The 19,792-nt window shown below is 46.3% G+C and overlaps 1 protein-coding gene across 1 annotated transcript in view; it reads right to left on the reverse strand.

Annotated features, from left to right (window-relative positions):
• Nucleotides 1-19,792, reverse strand: part of CACNA2D3 (calcium voltage-gated channel auxiliary subunit alpha2delta 3) — a 1,102,401-nt gene that overhangs the window by 271,706 nt on the left and 810,903 nt on the right. The window contains exon 17 of the mRNA XM_060238809.1: nucleotides 17,927-18,001. Within this exon, the coding sequence (XP_060094792.1) occupies nucleotides 17,927-18,001 (75 nt within the window). The remainder of the gene's footprint in view (nucleotides 1-17,926; nucleotides 18,002-19,792) is intronic.

Raw genomic sequence — 19,792 nt, forward strand, 5'->3', positions numbered from 1 at the left:
GTGTCAATTTGGTTGATTTATTACAAATAAAAACACTATTTATGTGGAATGTCACTGAGAATAGACTATTGACAATGTACTTCAAGTTACAATGAAAATTCACCAAACAAATCAATCACGAATATGGAAGTTCATTTAAACTGTCCTAGAATATGTCTTTCTGGGATTTAGTTATGCTTTTTTTTCTCTAAGAACCTTCAAGGCAGTTTCATAATATATTGTAAAACTGTTAGCCTAAACCAATATTCATCAAAATAAAGTTTTATTCAGATAAAACTCAAGCAGGAATTCAGGCTTACAGTAATTCAAAATATTTCAGAACACTCAGCAAATTGGCTCTACATAGAAGAATGACAACTGGACTGTGAGCTAGTGACTGAATTCACATATTTTTCTAGGGAAGAAAAAGCACTTAGCCACTTCTCAGTTGTCATCTTGTCTTCATTATAGCCTTGCCAAGACATCATACAATCAATCCTGGAATAATCTGAGGGAAATTTTGTAATGAATTGTTTCAGATGCATAATGTTTCCTGGTCCATAATCACTGCCATCTTCCTTTTAAAATAATCTATTAATCACTGCATCATTATCCACCCATTCGCAAAAACCCACCTGTCATCATATGGGAATTTACCAACACTGGTTACTACTGAGCACATTTAGCTGAAGCTGCTCTTCACCCTCAGGCACCTCTGACCTGCACTGTGCCTGCTTTGACTCATCATGATGGAGTTTCATTATAGGGTTGCCAAACTCCAGCTGGAGCAAGGAGATCTCCTGGAATTAAAACTGATCTCCAGGTCACAGAAATCAATTCCGCAGGAGAAAATGGCAGAGTGGATTCTGTGGCATTTTACCTGTTAAGTAGGGTTGCCAAGTCTAATTCAGAAAATAACTGGGGACCTTGGAGGTGCAGCCAGGAGACTTTGAGGGTGAAGCCAGACTTTCCCATTCCCCAAATAAATACATAAAAATACAGCAGTGCAGTTCACCTGCATACCCATCATTTCCTCATCACCCAATAGCTGCAATTCTAGTAAATGAAAACGAATACACACAAAGCAGCCAAAATGCGCAGAGTTTGCAAGCTCACATTTCACTGGGGCTTTACTTGCAGGAACTGCTGTTCTTCAGGCTAACACTGGCAAACAAAAAGAGAGACGTGTGGAGTTTTCCTCCATCCCATAAACAGGTTCCTATACAAAATCTCTGAAAACAATGCAAAACAAGCACAGAGACATCCCCCTCCCATTTTACTGTCCCTACAAAGACTTATGAAAAGTACAGGGGCTGCTTTCTCTCTCACACACACACACACTTAACTGTCTCTGGTTCCTCTACAACGAGGTCTGAAAAGTACATGGGCTATGCTGCTCTCTCTCTCACACACCCACTCACACACCCCCACTTACTCTGAAACAAAAGCAAAACAAACGGAGGGGCTGTGCTCTGACTTTGCTGACCCTTCCCCATGAAGTACTTCCTGCTCAACTTTAAAGGCACACACACACATTTTAAAATGAGATCTGTTTGCAGGTTTTTAAACCTGCTGGAGATCTAGAGGTACATCGTGGCTGTGGGGGCGGGGCTTCCCCCCCATTGGCCAGCTGGCTGGGAGCAGGGGGAAGCCTGTAAAACCGGGGAAACCCCCGCTGGGACCTGGGGATTGGGAAGCCTACTGTTAAGCTTCCTTCCTCCCAAAGATCACTCTGACATTCCTTTTAGCCCTTGCATTGAAAAAAATGAGGACTGAGAATCTTCTGCTCAAGATTTGTTAATCAATGAGTTTCTGAGGGAATAAAAGGAAAAGAAAGCTCCTTCCCTTCCCCACCAATCCTGCTCTCCAGGCCCCACCCCATGTATCTAGGAATTTCTCAACCTGGAATTGGCAACCATTCAAGGCAACCCTATTTTTCAAAGGTGGCACTGCTCTTAAATATGTGAGGAAATGCAGATGTCTTTTACATGGTCTCTATCACTGTGGTGAAGGTCTAAGAATTTTTAAATCTGACCTTGATAAAGTACCTAATGAACAGTGTTCCCTCTAAGCTGAGTTAGTGTGAGCTAGCTCCCAATGGTTTAGCCTCCAGCTCAAACATTTTTGTCTCAGCTCAGGAAAAATGGCTTATAGATGGGAAAATGGTTTATAGAAAGATCTGTCTTGCCTGTTCACAGCTCCAGTTACAGGATTTGAGTGGCCTTGGATTTTGCCGACTTGGCTATTAGAATATAAGATGATTCCAATGTTATATTTTGAAGACAAAAGAACAGTCTGGCAATCAGTCCAACATGTCAAAATGGTTAATATCATACTGAAGCATATCCAACTGAATCCTTAACCTTTTTTTTAATGAACACTTCCGTGAATTTTGTTTAAAAATACAATACAATATAAAACAAAACAGTTGGCAAGAAGTTTCAGCAAAAACCAATCAACACTAAAGGGAGCTTCTTACATTTGAGACTGAAACCCTATCCTGAGATAAGTGTTTGCATTCTTGGACTTCATTTCAATGAAGGAGACAGGTGTTTGCCACAGGGATGAATAAGAGGCTATATAACAGGCAAAGCAGTTCAGTTGTGTATACTGGAGATCACACATTACTGAAATGAAAAAGCTTACAGATCTTTTTTGGGGCAAGTTAGGTATTCTCAGAATACATCTATATTAAACAAAGGAGTAGTATACATGAAATCTTTCTGTGTCTTTTGAATTTAGGAATTTAATATAGGAATAAGTCTCAAGAGGATAATGAAGGTAACAAAAACTACTGTTATAGTATTCACTGCTACAGACATAAAACACTGTATGACTACTCTGAATAATTCAGGTGAACTAACTTTGACTACCATGTCAGCAAATATCAATTATATATAAAGAAAAAACAATAGAAGGTAGAAGGTAGGCTGGGAATTTTTGGAAAGAATCTATGAATGAAAATTGCTTCCTTTGACAATTTGATCCTATATGCAATGTAAAAACCTGGTAGCAATATGGTTGGCAGCTCTGCTTAACCAAAGAACAGACCAATTAATGAATATATTTTCAAATAATTTATTTGAACCCAGTCCAATTAAAAATTGTTTAGACTGCTGACTATCACAGACCATAAGTCATCACATAATGTACTTTTGCCATAATACTGCAAGATAATGCCAAAATACTGCAAGATTCTGTCTTCAGAAAAGATTCGGATTTCTGGACCATGGCTTACCCTTTTGAGATGGTGGTCCTCTATCGGGAGATGGTTTGCACCTTACGTCGGTAGGGAAACGGGTGTTTGGTAACAGCCTTGCTAATCTAATAAGGAGGGCTTTAAACGAAATTGTATAGGGGAGTAAGACAATAATTCAAAGCCTTGTATGATGCCAGAAACTGGGGATAAGAACATTAAAGATTTGCAGAGAGTGGTGCATATGCTAGGTAATGTTAACTTGCAAAGTTTGTATGGAAATTAAACCCTCGGGATGCATAAAACGTGGATTCCGATGTCTCTACACTAATGCACAGTATGGAAAACAAACAGGAGGAACTGGAAGTCCTAATACAGGAAGGAGACTATGACATAATAGGCCTTATTGAAACTTGGTGGGATGACACTCACAACTGGAATATTAGGATTCAGGGGTACAACTTATTTAAAAGGGACAGGCAAATGAGAAAGGGTGGAGGCGTAGCAGTATATGTGAAGGAGGTATATACTTGTGAGGAAATATGTGAATCGGAGCATAGCAGCTCAGTTGAGAGTCTCTGGGTAAAAATAAAAGGAGTAAGAAACAATAGTGATATTATTGTGGGGGTCTGCTATAGATCACCAAGTCAGGCAGAGGACTTAGATGAGATACTTCTACAGCAGATTGCAAAGTTCTCCAAGAGAAGGGATACAGTGATCATGGGAGATTTCAATTACCTGGACATCTGTTGGAAGTCTAACTTTGCTAAAAATGAAAAGTCAAATAGATTCCTGACTTGTGTACTCAGAAATCTATTTGACTTTTCATTTTTAGCAGAGTTAGACTTCCAACAGATGTCCAGGTAATTGAAATGATCCCATGATCTCTGTATCCCTTTTCTTGCTGACAACTTCTTTTTCCAAAAAGTGAAGAAGGAAACAAGGGGATCTGCTATCTTGGATGTGATTCTCACCAACAAGGAAAAATTGACTGAAGAAGTGGAAATAGTGGGTAACCGCAGCAGTAGTGACCATGTGATTTTGGAATTCACAGTCTTAGGGAAGGGGAAAGCTATACGTAGTCAGACTTATAGGTTGGACTTCAGAAAAGCAAACTTTGATAAACTTAGAACTATGCTGGGTAAAATCCCATGGTCAGAAATACTTAGGAGGAAGGGGGTTCAGAAGGGGTGGGAGTTTCTCAAAAGCGAAATAATGAAAGTACAATCACAGACGATTCCTATGAGAAGAAAAAATGGAAAAAGCCTAAAGAAGCCGAAGTGGCTCCATAAACAGCTCTCTAAAGACTTGAGAAATAAAAAAGACTCCTTCAGGAATTGGAAGGAGGGCCTTATAACCAAGGATGAATATAAACAAATCGCCAATGCTTGTAGAGAAAAAGTTATGAAAGCTAAAGCTCAGTATGAGCTTAGGCTGGTCAAAGATGCTAAAAACAACAAAAAAGGGTTCTTTTCTTATGTTCAGAGTAAGAAAAAGAGCAAGGACATGGTAGGCTCATTGCGAGGGCAAGAAAATGAAATTGTAACAGGTAATGAAGAGAGGGTGGAACTGCTCAATTCCTACTTTTCCCCAATCTTCTCTTCTGAGGGAAACGGTGCTCAACATGGCAAAAACAGAACATATAAGGAGGGTATGAAGTTCCAACCTAGGATCAGCGTAGGGGTAGTACACAAACACCTAGTTTCTTTAAATGAAACTAAGTCCTCAGGGCCAGATGAATTGCATCCAAGGGTTCTAAAAGAGCTTGTGGATGTAATTTCTGAGCCTCTGGCTATTATTTTTGAAAATTCTTGGAGAACAGGAGAGGTGACGGAAGATTGGAGGTGGGTGAACGTTGTCCCCATCTTCAAGAAGGGGAAAAAAGATGATCCGGGTAACTACCGACCCATCAGCTTGACATCTATACCTGGAAAATTTTTAGAACAATTCATCAAACAGTCAGTCCTGGAACATTTAGAAAGAATGGATGTAATTACTAAGAGCCAGCATGGTTTTCTCAAGAACAAGTCATGTCATACTAACCTGATCTCTTTTTTTTGAGAAAGTGACTATCTTGCTGGATTGGGGGAATGCTGTAGATGTCGTTTATCTTGATTTCAGTAAGGCTTTTGATAAGGTTCCACATACTATCCTTGTTGACAAGTAGGTAAACGTGTTTTGTATCCTGTTACCGTTAGGTGGATCTGTAACTGGTTGACAGATCGCACCCAAAGAGTGCTTGTGAATGGTTCCTCATCCTCTTGGAGAGGAGTGACAAGTGGAGTGCCTCAAGGATCTGTCCTGAGACCTGTATTGTTCAACATCTTTATAAATGATTTGGATGAAGGAATAGAGGGAATGCTTATTAAATTTGCAGATGATACTAAATTGGGAGGGGTTGCAAACACAGAAGAAGACAGAAACAGGATACAGGATGACCTTAGGCTGGAAAACTGGGCTAAAACCAATACAATGAATTTTAACAGGGATAAATGTAAAGTTCTGCATTTAGGTAGGAAAAATCCAATGCATGGTTATAGAATGGGGGAGACTTGTCTTAGCAGTAGTATGTGCAAAAAGGATCTAGGGATCTTAGTGGATCATATGCTGAACCTGAGTCAACAGTGTGATGCGGTGGTTAAAAAGGGAAATGCAATTTTGGGCTGTATCAACAGAAGTATAGTGACCAGATCACATGATGTGATGGTATCGCTTTACTCTGCTCTGGTAAGACTTCATTATTATTATAATTATTATTATTATTATTATTATTATTATCATTATTATATTAAGCTTATATCCCGCCCTCTCCGCAAGCGGACTCAGGGCGGCTCACAACATTACATTTCTACCATTAAAACCAATAAAACATAATTACATATTAAATTATTTAAATTATTTAAAACCATTTCATGGTGCTGTATTAATACAATACAATATAGAGTACAATCTGGAGTATTTTGTTCAGTTTTTGGCACCACATTTTAAGAAGGATATAGACAAGCTGGAATGGGTCCAGAGGAGGGCGACGAAGATGGTGAGGGGTCTGGAGACCAAGTCCTATGAGGAAAAGTTGAAGGAGCTGGGGATGTTTAGCCTGGAGAGGAGGCGGCTGAGAGGTGATATGATCACCATCTTCAAGTACTTGAAGGGCTGTCATATAGAGGATGGTATGGAATTGTTTTCTGTGGCTCCGGAAGGTAGGACCAGAACCAATGGGTTGAAATTAAATCAAAAGAGTTTCCGGCTCAACATTAGGAAGAACTTCCTGATCATTAGAGCGATTCCTCAGTGAACAGGCTTTCTCGGGAGGTGGTGAGCTCTCCTTCCTTGGAAGTTTTTAAACAGAGACTAGATGGCCATCTGACAGCAATGAAGATCCTGTGAATTTAGGGGGAGGTATTTGTGAGTTTCCTGCATTGTGCAGGGAGTTTGACTAGATGACCCTAGAGGTCCCTTTCAACTCTATGATTCTATGAATAAATGAGGATGAGTTCTTTTATAACTCATTATAATTACAGTTTAGATACACAAAAGCCTATATTGAATTTATATTTCAGGTTGAAATGGAGAGGAATGACCAAAAAAATCTCCCATTCACAGAAAACTGCTAATCTGAAGGAGAACAGAAATATTTTCTTTATGTGTTCATTTGAGGTTTGAAGTGATGAATGAGAAATATAATGAATCTCCACCACCACATTTCTTGTTACAACTACTGAGAGTACTGAGAATCCGGCCCTTCCAGCCCGCGCCGCTGCAGGTGGCTGTGGGCGGGGGCCGAGTTTTGCCTCCCTGGATGGAGCGAGGCAGCGCTTCCCGCCCATCTGGAGATTTGGAGGGCGTGGGCTGGGGCTTTATAAGCCCAGCCGCGCCCTTAACGCGCACTTCGCCGCGTTTTTTGGTCTGGCTAGGTCGGGTTCTCGTCGTCTTCCTTACGACAAGGCCTGCGTCGGCGGAGTCTATTGTCTTCGGGTCTCCTTCTCTGCGGCGTTCGCTTGCTACAGCGGTTAGGACACGCTGCGGGCCTCTTTCAGTGACGGTGCTTGCTTCCGGCGCTACCTCACTCCTGGGAGCGGCGGCGTGCGAGCTGCGGCTTGCCTTTCGGTGCTGGTTTTGGCGTTCTCCAGCTGGTCGTCGCATGATCGGAGAGGCGGTAACGGCGGCGTTTAGCTGCGACGGGCCTTTGCTGTGCTTTGTAGTGGTTTCTGTTAGCCCCTGTTGTTCTGGGGGTGGGTGCCTCTCAGCTGCTCTGTGGATCCCGGGGGGGGGGGGGGCTGATTCAGTAGAAGGCAGCTTCAATTTTGTAGGGGGCTCTGTTTTGCCTCTCTCCTGGGGGTCCTTTTTCTCCTGGGCTGGGGCTGGCCTAGGGATTTGAACATGGCCTTGCTGGGCAGCGGCTCAACTCACTATCCCCTGGGGTTGGCACACGGCCTGGTCCGGTATTTGGCCCCAGGCTTATAGGCCTTGAGAGCCAAGTTTGGTAGCTAGGTTATTTAGCTTACTTTTGGCAATGGCTCCCAAAAAGGGCCAGGGGACTTCCAAGGGCAAGCAGCCCGCGAAGGCCCAAGGTAAAAGGCCTGCACCTAGCAGGCCCGGGGTTGAGGAAGAGGCCAACACTAGGCAAGCCATTGTTGATCGGTTGACCGCTTTGGAGCGCCAACATGGTCTTGACCCTGGCACATCTGGGTTACCCCGGGGGCGGAAAGCCGCGCGGGCGTCCACAAGGGCTTTCGAGCAGGAGGTCCTGGCCCGTCTTTCTACCTTGCAGGACATGGCGGCCCGTCCCGGCCCGTCGGGTGCTACGTCTCATGTTCCTGTGGAGCCCACCTCGGATTCTGAAGATGGGGTTGTTCCTGCTGAGGGCCCAGATCGTCCTGATGATCGCACCGGGACTACACCCGTCGTGCTTGCGGTTGGCGTGCCTGGCCAAGAAGGTAAGCTGGGCGGGTCTGGGCCGGCTGGCACTTGGCCTTGGTGTGTGTGGGGACCCCTCTATCAGCCTGCTGCGTTCCTGCCGTCAACTTCAGGGGGTCTAGGTGCAGCCTCTGGGTCCTTGGGTTCCATGGCACCAACTTGCAGTTGGGGGCCGTGTGGACAGGGCCAGATCTTGCCGTGGGGCGCTACGCCCGCCTCTTCAGGGCCCGCGCCCCGTCTACATCTCAAAGTTCGGTTGGGCAGGCCCCGCAAGGTGGCTCTTTGCCATGGGGCCAGTTATGGGGTGGTCAATGGCCTTTTGGGTGGCCTAATACCTCCAGCAGTTTGGGGGGTTGGTCCCCAGCCGCATTGGGGTCAGTCCCGTTTCAGTGTCGCCCTTTCGGCGACACTGCCATGCCACTGGGTGACCACTTGACGGTGGCCACTCGTGAAAAGATACTCAGGGGTGAGTATGTGGATGTCTTTGGCCTCCTCTACAGGGAACTGGAGAAGAAGGACAAAGACGAACTGGATGAGAGAGACAAAGAAAAGATCAAACGCAGGAAGGTTGAAAGGAATTGGGCTAACTGGTTGCCCGGATTTCTAATCTATGCTGGTGTTATAGCGCGTGCACAGCCTTTACGGGCTGCACCTCTATTCCAGTATTGTGATATTGTCTATAAGGCGTATACGGACTTCTTGGGTGCTGCGTGGCTGCAGTACGACGAGGAGTTCCGGATGAGGGCCGCTCTCAACCCCACCATGCATTGGGACCAAATAAACCAGCAGCTTTGGCTGCAGCTCATGTCCCCTGCTAAGCCTAATGCAGGGGACAGGTCGGACAGTGGGCACCTTGTAAGTAAGCAGGCTGGTGCGTCGGGTCCCCGCATTGGTGCGGGGCAGCTGGTTCAACCCCGGCTTTTGTGCTGGGAGTACACGTCCCAAGGGGTTTGCAACCGTAAGACCTGCAGGTACAAGCATGAGTGCCCACTGTGCGGTGGGTCGCATGCCTTGTCTGCATGCAGCAGGTCCAAGCCCCGGAGTGGTCCCAAGAAGTCGGGGGGTGGGGCCGGAGCCCACGGTTCTGGTAAAGGGTCCCAGCCCCATCAAGGTGAGGGTTCTCAGTGAAATGTTAGCGGGCTATCCTAAAGCGAGTGATAGGGTTTACTTGCTGGAAGGTTTTTCATTTGGATTTCGTATTCCATTTCAGGGTCCACGTGGACCCTGTATGGCTAAGAATTTAATGTCCGTTACAGGGATGGAACGAGTTGTTAGGGAAAAGATTTTGAAGGAGTGTGTTGAGGGCAGGGTGTTTGGCCCGTTTGATGCCCCTCCAGTTCCTAATTTGCGGGTTTCGCCTTTGGGTGTAGTTCCCAAAAAGGCCCCTGGTGAATTCCGGTTAATTCACCACCTATCTTATCCCAGGGGTGGGTCGGTGAACGATGCCATCCCCGACTTCTTGTGCACGGTCCGCTATACTTCCTTCGACCAGGCGGCCAGGGTCGTTCGGCGCTGTGGGATTGGCGCAGAGCTGGCTAAGTGCGACATAAAGTCTGCATTTCGCCTGTTGCCGGTTCACCCGGACTTTGAGCTCCTGGGCTTTATGTTCGAAGGTAAGTTTTACATGGACCGGGCATTGCCCATGGGGTGTGCTATCTCGTGTTCGGCTTTTGAACGCTTTAGCACTTTCTTAGAGTGGGCTCTTCGGGAGCGGGTTGGGTCCGCCACCACCGTTCATTATCTGGATGATTTTTTGTTTGTGGGCCCCAGGGGGTCGGGCCAGTGTGCTCAGCTTCTTCGTGCCTTCCTCCAATTGTCTTCAGACCTTGGTGTCCCGCTGGCGCATGAAAAGACGGAGGGCCCCTCCAGCGTTCTGATCTTTTTGGGTATTGAGCTGGATACCATTAGGCAGGCGTCTCGCCTGCCGGTTGAAAAAATAGAGGGCCTCCGCCAGAAGCTCGCTGGGTTGAAGGGCAAGCGTAAGGTTTCTCTCCTTGAGCTCCAGCAGGTTGTGGGCCACCTTAACTTTGTGTGCAAAGTGGTGGCCCCTGGGAGGGCGTTTTTACGACGCCTTTGTGATGCCATGTGTTCCTTGCATCTTCCCCATCATCGGGTCCGAGTTAGCCGCGGAATGCGGGAGGATCTTGAAGTCTGGGAACAATTTCTTTCTGATTTCAATGGGATTTCATTTTGGCGGGATGATATGCGGATCGAGGCCGATCTGCAGATCACGTCCGACGCCGCCGGCGCTATTGGTTTTGGGGTCTATTTCCATGGCCGGTGCTGTGCAGAGTCATGGCCCGCCGCTTGGTTGGATTCGGACCTTTGCCGTAATCTAACATTTTTAGAATTTTCCCCAATTGTGGTTGCAGTACGATTGTGGGGTGAGGAGTTGGCCAACCATGTTGTCCACTTTTGGTGTGACAACATGGCTGTGGTTCAGGTGATTAATACCCTCACGTCCAAATCAGCCCCGGTTATGCGCCTTGTTCACTTTTTTACCTTGTGTTGTTTACGGTTAAACGTTTTGTTCCTTGCCAAGCACGTGCCCAGTGTGTGCAACGGGGTCGCAGACGCTCTGTCTCATCGTCAGATGGAGCAGTTTCGACTTCTCGCACCAGGGGCCAACCTCCTGCCGGCTCGGATGCCCCCAGAGATGTGGCAGCTTGGAGAGTCGAGGCCAACCGGGCTATGATGCTGGCCCTAGCCCCCTCTACCCGGAGGGCCTATGATCGCTCCGTTGAGCATTTCACGGCCTTCAGGGAGCAGGTAGGATTGGCTGACCTTTGGCCGATTCCAGCAGCTCATCTCATGCAGTTCTGCGTTGAGTTGAAAGGTAAGGGGCTGGTGGTGGAAACCATTCGGGCCAAGTTGGCTGCACTGGCGTTCACCAGCAAGGTGAAGGGGTTAGCTGACGCCTCTGACGACTTCAGAATACGGAAAATGTTGGAGGGTTGGGCCTGTGAGCAAGGCCTGCGGCCTGATACACGGCACCCCTTTTCCCCTGATTTGTTGAAAGGTTTCCGCAGTTTATGGCCAGTGGTTTGTTTTTCCAAATTTGAGGCTGCATTGTTTCAGGCAGCTGCCATGTCTGCCTTTTTTGGCGCACTTAGGGTTAGCGAGCTGGTGGTCCGCTCGCGTAATGATTGTTCTGGCCGGGCTTCCAGGCAGGAGATGTTAAAATCACGGGGGATTCTGCAGCATTAAGGGTTCGCATGTCCAAGGCAGACCAGAAGCAGCGGGGTGTTACGATCACATTGGGCTCATGCCATGATCATGACATTTGCCCTGTTTTGGCTTTGTCAGAGTACATTGCTGTGCGGGGCGATGATCCCGGCCCCTTTTTCTGACACGAGGATGGGTCCCCGTTAACCAAATTCCAATTTTGGTCCGTGACCAGCCAAGCTTTGGATAGGCTTGGGCTGTCGGGCTTCGGTTTGGGACCCATTCATTCAGGATTGGGGCGGCATCAACTGCTGCAGCCATGGGGTACCCCGGGCCGGCCATCCAACAGGTTGGGAGATGGCGGTCTTCGGCGTATAAGGGCTATGTCCGTCCTGTGCTGCCTGGCAAGTTTTAGCTGGGCTGGTTTTAATGTTATTTTCTTCTGTTTTAGGTGCTGTGGTGCAGGGCGAGAGGCGGAGGATACTGATCGCCGGCCACAGCATGGTTTTTTGGGCTGCCCACCAAGCCCAGCATTCAAGTTTGGGATCACAGTTGGGGCTTAGTGAGTGGGCGGTCGTTGAGTGGCAGGGCCGTCGGGGCCTTCGCTGGGACGGGCTCCTGCCACTTTTGTTTATGGGGAGGAACGGTCCTCTGCCTCACATTTTGTTGATCCACCTGGGAGGCAACGATTTGGGCCTGTTGCAGGGGAGGGCCCTGTCACTTCAGGTAATCAAGGACCTCCAGGTGATTCGGAGCAGGTGGCCCGAGGTGCGGTTACTTTGGTCCGCCATCCTTCCTCGGCGGGTGTGGCGAGCGGCTTGGGACCCGGTTGGGTTGGAGAGAGCCAGGCGCAAGGCCAACCGAGCGATTAGGAATGCACTTTGTGGGGGCCTTGGCCTTTTTGTACCACACCCGGCCATTAGGTCGGATCGGGCGGACCTGTATCGGCAGGACGGTGTCCACCTGTCCGCGTCAGGAAACAGGGCGTTTTTGGGCGAGCTTCAGCTGGGGCTTCGGCAGGCTTTAGGCCTGCCGGTGGGCCCAGTGGCCTAAGCTGAGGCTTGGCGGATGTTTAAGTTGGTTTGTTGGCTCCGGTGAGCACCCACGGTTTTCCCTGATTTAGGGAAGTAGCGGGATGGGACAGTAGCGGGGTTCTACGGCCCTCTGCTGTCTTGCCCGCTATCGGGTCACCTCTTCAGGCGGGCCGTTCCTGGGTGGGCGGCCGCGCCATGGGGTGTAAACCTGGCCGGTGCCGGCCTGGCAGCAGCCGGTTCTAGCTGGCTGCGGCTGGGGGCAGGGTTGCTCACCCTTCCGGACAGGGAAGGGTCCTGGGGTGTCTCCCTTGGCCTGTCCGGCAGCAGTTAGTTTTGCCCCATGCTGTTCAGCTCAATAAAGTTGCCCTGTTTTTCCATCCAACTATGGCGTTGTCTCGTTCTTCCGACTGGGGGGGCAATGAGATATTTGTTCCCATTTCACCTGTATGTTAACTTAGAACAGAAGAGGAGAAGGAGGAGATTGGATTTATAACCTGCTCTTTACTTGGAGTCTTAGGGCGGCTTACAATCTTCTTGCCCTTCTCCTCCCCACAACAAACACCCTGTGAGGTAGGTGAGGCTGAGAAAGCTCCTTCAAGGACTACTCTTGAGAGAACAGCTCTGAGAGTTATGACTGACTCCAGCAGTTGCATGCGGAGAAGTGGGGAATCAAACCCACTTCTTCCAGATAAGAGTCCATGCTCCTAACCACAACACTGAACTGGCTCTCTCACTGGAAGGTATGTATACAGTAGCAGAAAGGTTCTTTTTGTTTTATTTTAGCAATCAGATTTTAGATTGCAGGTTGTGTTTTTACGTTTGTAAGTCTCTTTGAAAGGGTTGCTAATGCCAGATGGGAAACTCCTGGAAATTTGGAGGAAGCATGGTGTTTTTTTGGGGTTTTTTTTCCTGGAAAAAGAGGTGCCAGCAAGAGGGAAATGAAGGAGAAACACACAGGTGTCCCTCATGTTTTTTTTTTTATTTTAGAATTTTGTTTCTGTAAAGAGGTTCCAGAACTCCCTTCAGCCATGTTCCCCCAGAAAAAAAGCCCTGGGATGAAGTGCCTGGATATGGTGGAATTTCGGGGAAGGGAGCTCAACAGGCATGCCATAGTGCCTGTCCTATGAAGCAGGCTGTCCTCCAGGGAAACTGTTCTTTTTCATCTGGTGATCAGTTGTAATTCCAGGAGAATTTCAGACTCTACCAAAAGGTTGGTAACCCTACTATTTCAGGTGTGCTTTGCTGGAGAAACGTGGGGTAAAAATATTTTATAATCTCTCAATATTTTAGAATCAGTAGCACTTATTCTAATGAACACAAAGTTAAATGAAGAATACTGGATTCACTATCCCATATTCACTGGGTTTTGGTTAAATCGCTAGGCCTACTCCCAGGGGTCATTCTGTAGAAAAATAGGTGGTGGAGCTCATCCAGGGATTGTTATGCAGCTGCACATACTATTCAATGGAGAAGGAGGTGGAACTCTCCGAAGGAGGAGGTGGAACTCTCAGAAAGGTTCAGAAGCTGAGCTCCTGTGAGCTCCCACTGAATTCGAGGCCTGTCTACTCCTGACCCATGCACTGTTTACATAACAATATGTCCTTGATTCCAATTTACAGTTTGTTATCACATTTGAATGTAGCCGGTGTGCCTACCACAGCTGCATGTAACTTCAGAGAGAAGCAGAGGCCTTATAACTCAAAACCTACCTAATGGAACAGTCTTTTCCTACGATCTTTTGGATAATTTCCACAAAGTATACCAAAGAGATCCTATTCCTACAAGTTTCTAGAGAGATGTGCTATTGTTCCATCCTGGTCTCTGCATTGTTTCAGTTATGCTGGTATGATTTTACTTGATTTCAAGCAGCGGTAATTTGATTTCAAGTTTTAGTTACTTGTCTTATGATTGTGTTGTTTAAGAGAATTTACAGATACCTATGATACATAGGTAGGACAAAGACAAAATACAGATGAATGCATATGAATATAAGAAAAAGTTGAGTTTTAAGCTGGTGCTTGTCACTGTTGGCTCTGGGAAAGGCCATCAATATTTCATAATCTCAAGAACCAAGAGTAAACACACCATGGCCATGTTGTAAGAAACAGCAGTGCAGGCTGTGTTACAAGCTTGAGAGCCTTTTTCAGATATAAAGCCTGGTTACAAATTTTTTTTAAAAAATGATTTAATATGGAAGTATGGCTAGATAGAAAGGGTATGAAAATGGTTTTAAACTAATTAACAGAGCATCTCTTTTTACAAACTTCCTACCCCAAAATACCAAAAAAAATTATAGAAAGGAAGAATCTACACTTAGAGAAGCCTCTAAAAGAGTTTCGTACAAAAACTTACTATGGTCTTTCTACACAGAATATAGAAGCACAAGAAGAGCCCTGCTAGATCAGACCAGTGACCCATATATTCCAGCAACCTGTTTTGCACAGAAACCAGCTGATTAGAGAGGTCAAGGCCTTATCTTGAGGTTGACTTCTAGCATTAGTATTCAGAGGTTTCCTGACTCAGAATATGGAGTTTCCATGTAGTCACCAAAGCTAGTAGCAATTGATGGACCTATCCTCCATGAATCCATCTAACCCAATTTAAAGCTATCCATGTTTGTGGTCATCTCTACATTCACTGGCAGTGATTTCTACAAATGTAACTGGTTGTTGAGTAAAGAAGTATTTCCTTTTGTCTGTCCTAAATCTATTGCTTGTCAATTTTATTGGGTGCCCTTGAGTACTAGTATGATAGGAGAATTAGAAAAGGTTGTTTTTCTCCACTCTTTCAACCCTGTCCATAATTTTATAAACCTCTTTCTTTGTCATTTCTAGGGATGCCTGCCTCCAGGTGGGAACTGGGGAACTTGTGGAATTACAGCTCATTTCCTGGCAAAAACAGATTATTGGAGGGTGGACACTATGGTATTGTACCCCACCAAGGACCCTGTCCTCTATCAGCTCCACCGCCAAGGCTCCAAGCACGGTCAGCATGTGGGAGTAGGCCAAGTAGGTGGCTGCCTAGGGTGCCACCTGGCCTACAGGGGCACCGCTAGGAGCCCCTTTTCCCCACATGTGGCATGTGTGTTTCTTGGAGCCTGCCTTCCAAAGCATGCTCCGAGGACTGCACTGCACAGGTGCCACTTGGCCACTTTTGCATTCCCCGGGTCTGTGCCCCAGGAAGGCTGGGTGGGGTGCCTTGGCAGCGAGCATGCTCAGAGCCTGGCTTTGAGTGTGCCCGCTGCTGCCCTAATCCCACTTAGCCCTCCTGAGACCCAGGAAGGCTGGGCGAGGTCAGAAGCAGCATTGCAGCGAGCATGCTCAGAGCTGGGCTCTGGGCATGCCTGATGCTGTGTTGCTCCCAACCCCACTGGAAGTTGGAGGCAGGAGCAGGGCTCTGTCTGGGGCAGCAGAACTCCCAGCACTGGCCCTGGTTCCAAGAGTTTCCCAACCTGGAACTGGCAACTTTATCCCCAGGCCCCCACCAGTGACGAGGAGGAACCTGGCAACCCCAGATTTCCTCCTTAAATATAAAAGCTCCTTAAATAAGATAATTACAATTGCATAAACTGTACCATACTGTACAATAATTCTAATTGCTTTGCTATGCACTTATAAAAACAGCCACTTTTTGTTTACATAGTACATCAGTTCCTATCTGTGAAATGGTACCCACATTATATTCAAGTATCACTTCTTTAATCAGATTAATAAATTACGAACTTCTTTAATAAAATATTCCTTTAAAAATGAAAAACAACACTTTACACTAGCATGTCAATCAAATTTAATATGGTAAGCACACCATCTTTTTTCTAATCTTGCTTAAGTGAAAGATGGTGATAAAAGTAATTAAATAAATTTTGCTATATTACTATTTTAAAGCTGGAAAGAATCCTTGCATCTCTGAATAGCTAAAAATGGGGGGGGGGAGATTTGTATAAAATTTCTCCACAGATTTTAAATTGGAGTCCACTTAAACATGACAAATAGAGGCTATTACTTAAGAACACAGCATTCATTTCAAAGTGTACATAATTGCAGCAATTTATGGCTTTGCCTTTCTGCACTTATGGAAGTTTGGGTTTTGTCCTGAACAATTTGTATACATCTGTATCACAAAACAACTGCTGTTATCTTTTGCCTTGCATCTCAGACTGAAATGTCTGCAGTATTTATACTAAAGTCTTCCCCCTCCCTTTTAAGAATTCTCTCTTGTAAGGCATAAGAGTTATTTTATTTCAAATTCTATATATGATGCATATGTTTTTTTTTTAAGTAAACATCTCCACAACAGCATGTATAGGCTTCCCAAATCCCCCGCCTGGGTGGGGGACCCCCGATTTGGAGCCTTCTCCCCCCACTCGGAAAAATCCGGAAAGTGGGGGGAATGGTGGCCCTTCCCACCCAGGGTGCCACACTCTCTCTGAGGCCATCCGTCGGTCGCCTCTTGCGCACAGCGGAAAGAAGGCACTTTGCCAGAGGGCAGCCAGAAAAAGACCCTGTGGCGGCGGCAGCAGCCTCCCGGGGGCCAGCGACACCATGAAAGTGACCGTGCTGGACCTTGGCACCGTGTTCGCCAAACTCTTCAAGCCCCCCGCTTCATCCTCCTCGCCCCCTTTCTCGCACGCCGCCAGCGCCCCACCGCCCAAGTCGCTGCTGCTCCTGCCTCCCTCTCCATGCCCTCCTTTGCCCAGCTGCAGTGCTGCCTTGGCGCCCACAGGGGACTCGTCTATCCCCGGCGCCACTTTCTCGCCCGCCGCCAGTGCCCCGCCGCCCAAGTTGCTGCTGTTCCTGCCTCCTTCTCCGTGCCCTCCTTTGCCCAACTGCAGTGCTGCCTTGGTGCCCGCAGGGGGCTCGTCTATCCCCGGCGCCACTTTCTTACCCGCCACCAGCGCCACGCTGCCCAAGTCGCTGCTGCTCCCCATGCTTGGCTGCGCCGCATTTGCCCAGAGAGCCAGGGGCTTGGGCCACACCAGCAGGGAAGCAGCTGCTATTCTTCACCTTGCCCGACAACAGGGAGAAGGGCGCGCCCAACGCCGACCCCCAGGAGGACGCTGCGGCGCCCAGGCAAGTGGGGAGTGGGTGTCGCTTCTTTCTTTGCTTGTTGCTCACTGGCTGGCCTGCGGGACACGACAAAGATTTCTACAGTTGAGCGGTGGGGGGGAAGGGCTCGGAGGAGTATATTCCCTCTTGGGGGGAGGGGGTTGCCAGCTGGGCGAGGGGAATTCCTGGAGATGTGGGGGGGGGGTGGGAGGCTGTTTTTTGAGGTAGAGGCACCAAATTTTCTGTATAGCATCTAGTGCCTCTCCCCAAAATACCCCCCAAGTTTCATAAAGATTGGACCAGGGGGTCCAATTCTATGAGCCCCCAAAGAAGGTGCCCCTAACCTTCATTATTTACTATGGAAGGAAGGAATTGAATAGGTGTGCTGTCCCTTTAAATGTGATGGCCAGAACTCCCTTTGGAGTTCAATTATGCTTGTCACAGCCTTGATCTTGGCTCCACCCCTAATGTCTCCTGGCTCCACCCCCAAAGTCTCCTGGCTCCACCCCCAAAGTCCCCAGATATTTGTTGAATTGGACTTGGCAACCCTAAGCATGTATGAAATCAATCAGCATGCATCTTTATCTTACCAGAGGCCTGAGTTCTGGATGAGTCAGAATGTATCCATTGTTTGTGATTGCAAATGCATATCCATGAATACCTAACTGTAAGAGAATACAGAAGAAAAGAATTAGCATGGTGTCACCTAAGCAAGAAATAAACATGCTCGTACTCGCAAAAGGATCAATGTTCCACAAGAGCCCAGTCATACTTTTGTATTAATTCCATTCATTTCAACAGGGGTTGTGCAGGAGAACTTACCAATAGACTATTGGTGCATTCTCACACACTATATAATGCACTCTGCAACTGGATTTTTACTGTGTAAAAATAACAAAATCCACTTGCAACCAATCACCGTGTGAATGAACCCTGTGTGTCTTGTCATTTACAGCTTAAACTGGTATTTAGAACACATTTATTTATTGAGTGAACCTCAGCTTACAAATATAAATAATACACAAGGTGGCTTACATTGACAACCACTAATACAGAGAGCATACCGTTCTGATTGGGTTGTAGTATGTACAGATATGCACAGACACAATGAAGACATATCTGACATTTTAGAAAGGCAGTACCTGAGGTCTTGCATAAGTAAAAAATCCTGTGGAAACCAATAATTCAGCTTTGCAAGACCTCATACTAGCAGCGAGGTTGATCTCTGTCCTAAAACAGTCACATTTGAATGAACTGTGTCACAAAAGCAGGCCATTAGTTTACTTGAAAGATAGCTTGAGAGGGGATGAAATCTTCTCTCTGAAAGCTTGTAAATTGCATGGGAAAACAAATATTCTATTTTCAGGCTACTGAATCTTCACATTACAAGGATCTAATTCTACACACACAAAGGGAAGAGATTTCTAATTCAGAGGCTCGTGCAATTTTCAGTTTGAAACCCAAGAGATGTATGGGAAATAATCTGAGAGTAATGCAGTGTTGCATTAGGCCTACAAGTACATGTATAATCAAATTTAGCACTGTACTGATTTCAATAACAATCCTCCCCCTTTTGACAATGCTCCACTTACACAGCTGACTGCACTCATTGATTGCAATAAATGTACCTCCAAATCACTGATGTGTAGTCATTAAAATATTCCTTTGTGAAAACCTGCTGCTGATAGCTTTGGCAGATGTTCTGCACAACACAGTTTACCACTAGGAAGGCAGACTAAATGCAGAAAATAGTTTAAAACTCATCATTTTTGCAGAGGATTATTAGTTGTGTTTGCCATAGCTCATTTCTTGCATTCTGTACATTTCGCCATAAGCAACTGTGACTGTTCTCAAGGATTTCTCCAACCTAAATATCACAGTGCAGTTTAAGAGCACCCTGTCAAAATAAGTCCCACTTTAAAATGATGATGGCACCATGGAAACCATATCTGTAAACTTGATGACACAAAGTGATTGCTTCCTGTTGTGTTTTTCCCACCTGCTCCTGTTTCCCAGAACGTTCACTTCTAATGTAATGGAGAACATTATTAGGGACATAATGGTGTGAAGGGCATGGTCAAGTCTAAAGGCAAGAAATAGCCTTGCCAGTTTAGAGTGCTATGCTCTATTGTCCATTCCCACACTGCATTTTTAATTTATGTTACCAGATTATTCCCCAATTCTAATACATTTCTACCCTGTCTTTTTCCTTTAACAAAGGACTCCAAAAAACTTTAAAGGGTAATAACAATACCAACACAATTTTCAAAAAATTATATCAGAAAATAAGGATTTTATATATATTTATATATCAGAAAATAAAAATGATAAAATATACAAGAAGAATGAAACCAATATTTACATTTTCACTTCTCCTCAAAGATCTGAATAATTCAGTTTTGTAACCCTTTCTGAAAGCCAGAGGGACAAGTGTCTTCTTAACTGCCTCTAGAAGC

The sequence above is a fragment of the Heteronotia binoei genome, chromosome 5, assembly GCF_032191835.1.
Source record: "Heteronotia binoei isolate CCM8104 ecotype False Entrance Well chromosome 5, APGP_CSIRO_Hbin_v1, whole genome shotgun sequence".
In the NCBI taxonomy this organism is placed as follows: Eukaryota; Metazoa; Chordata; class Lepidosauria; order Squamata; family Gekkonidae; genus Heteronotia; species Heteronotia binoei.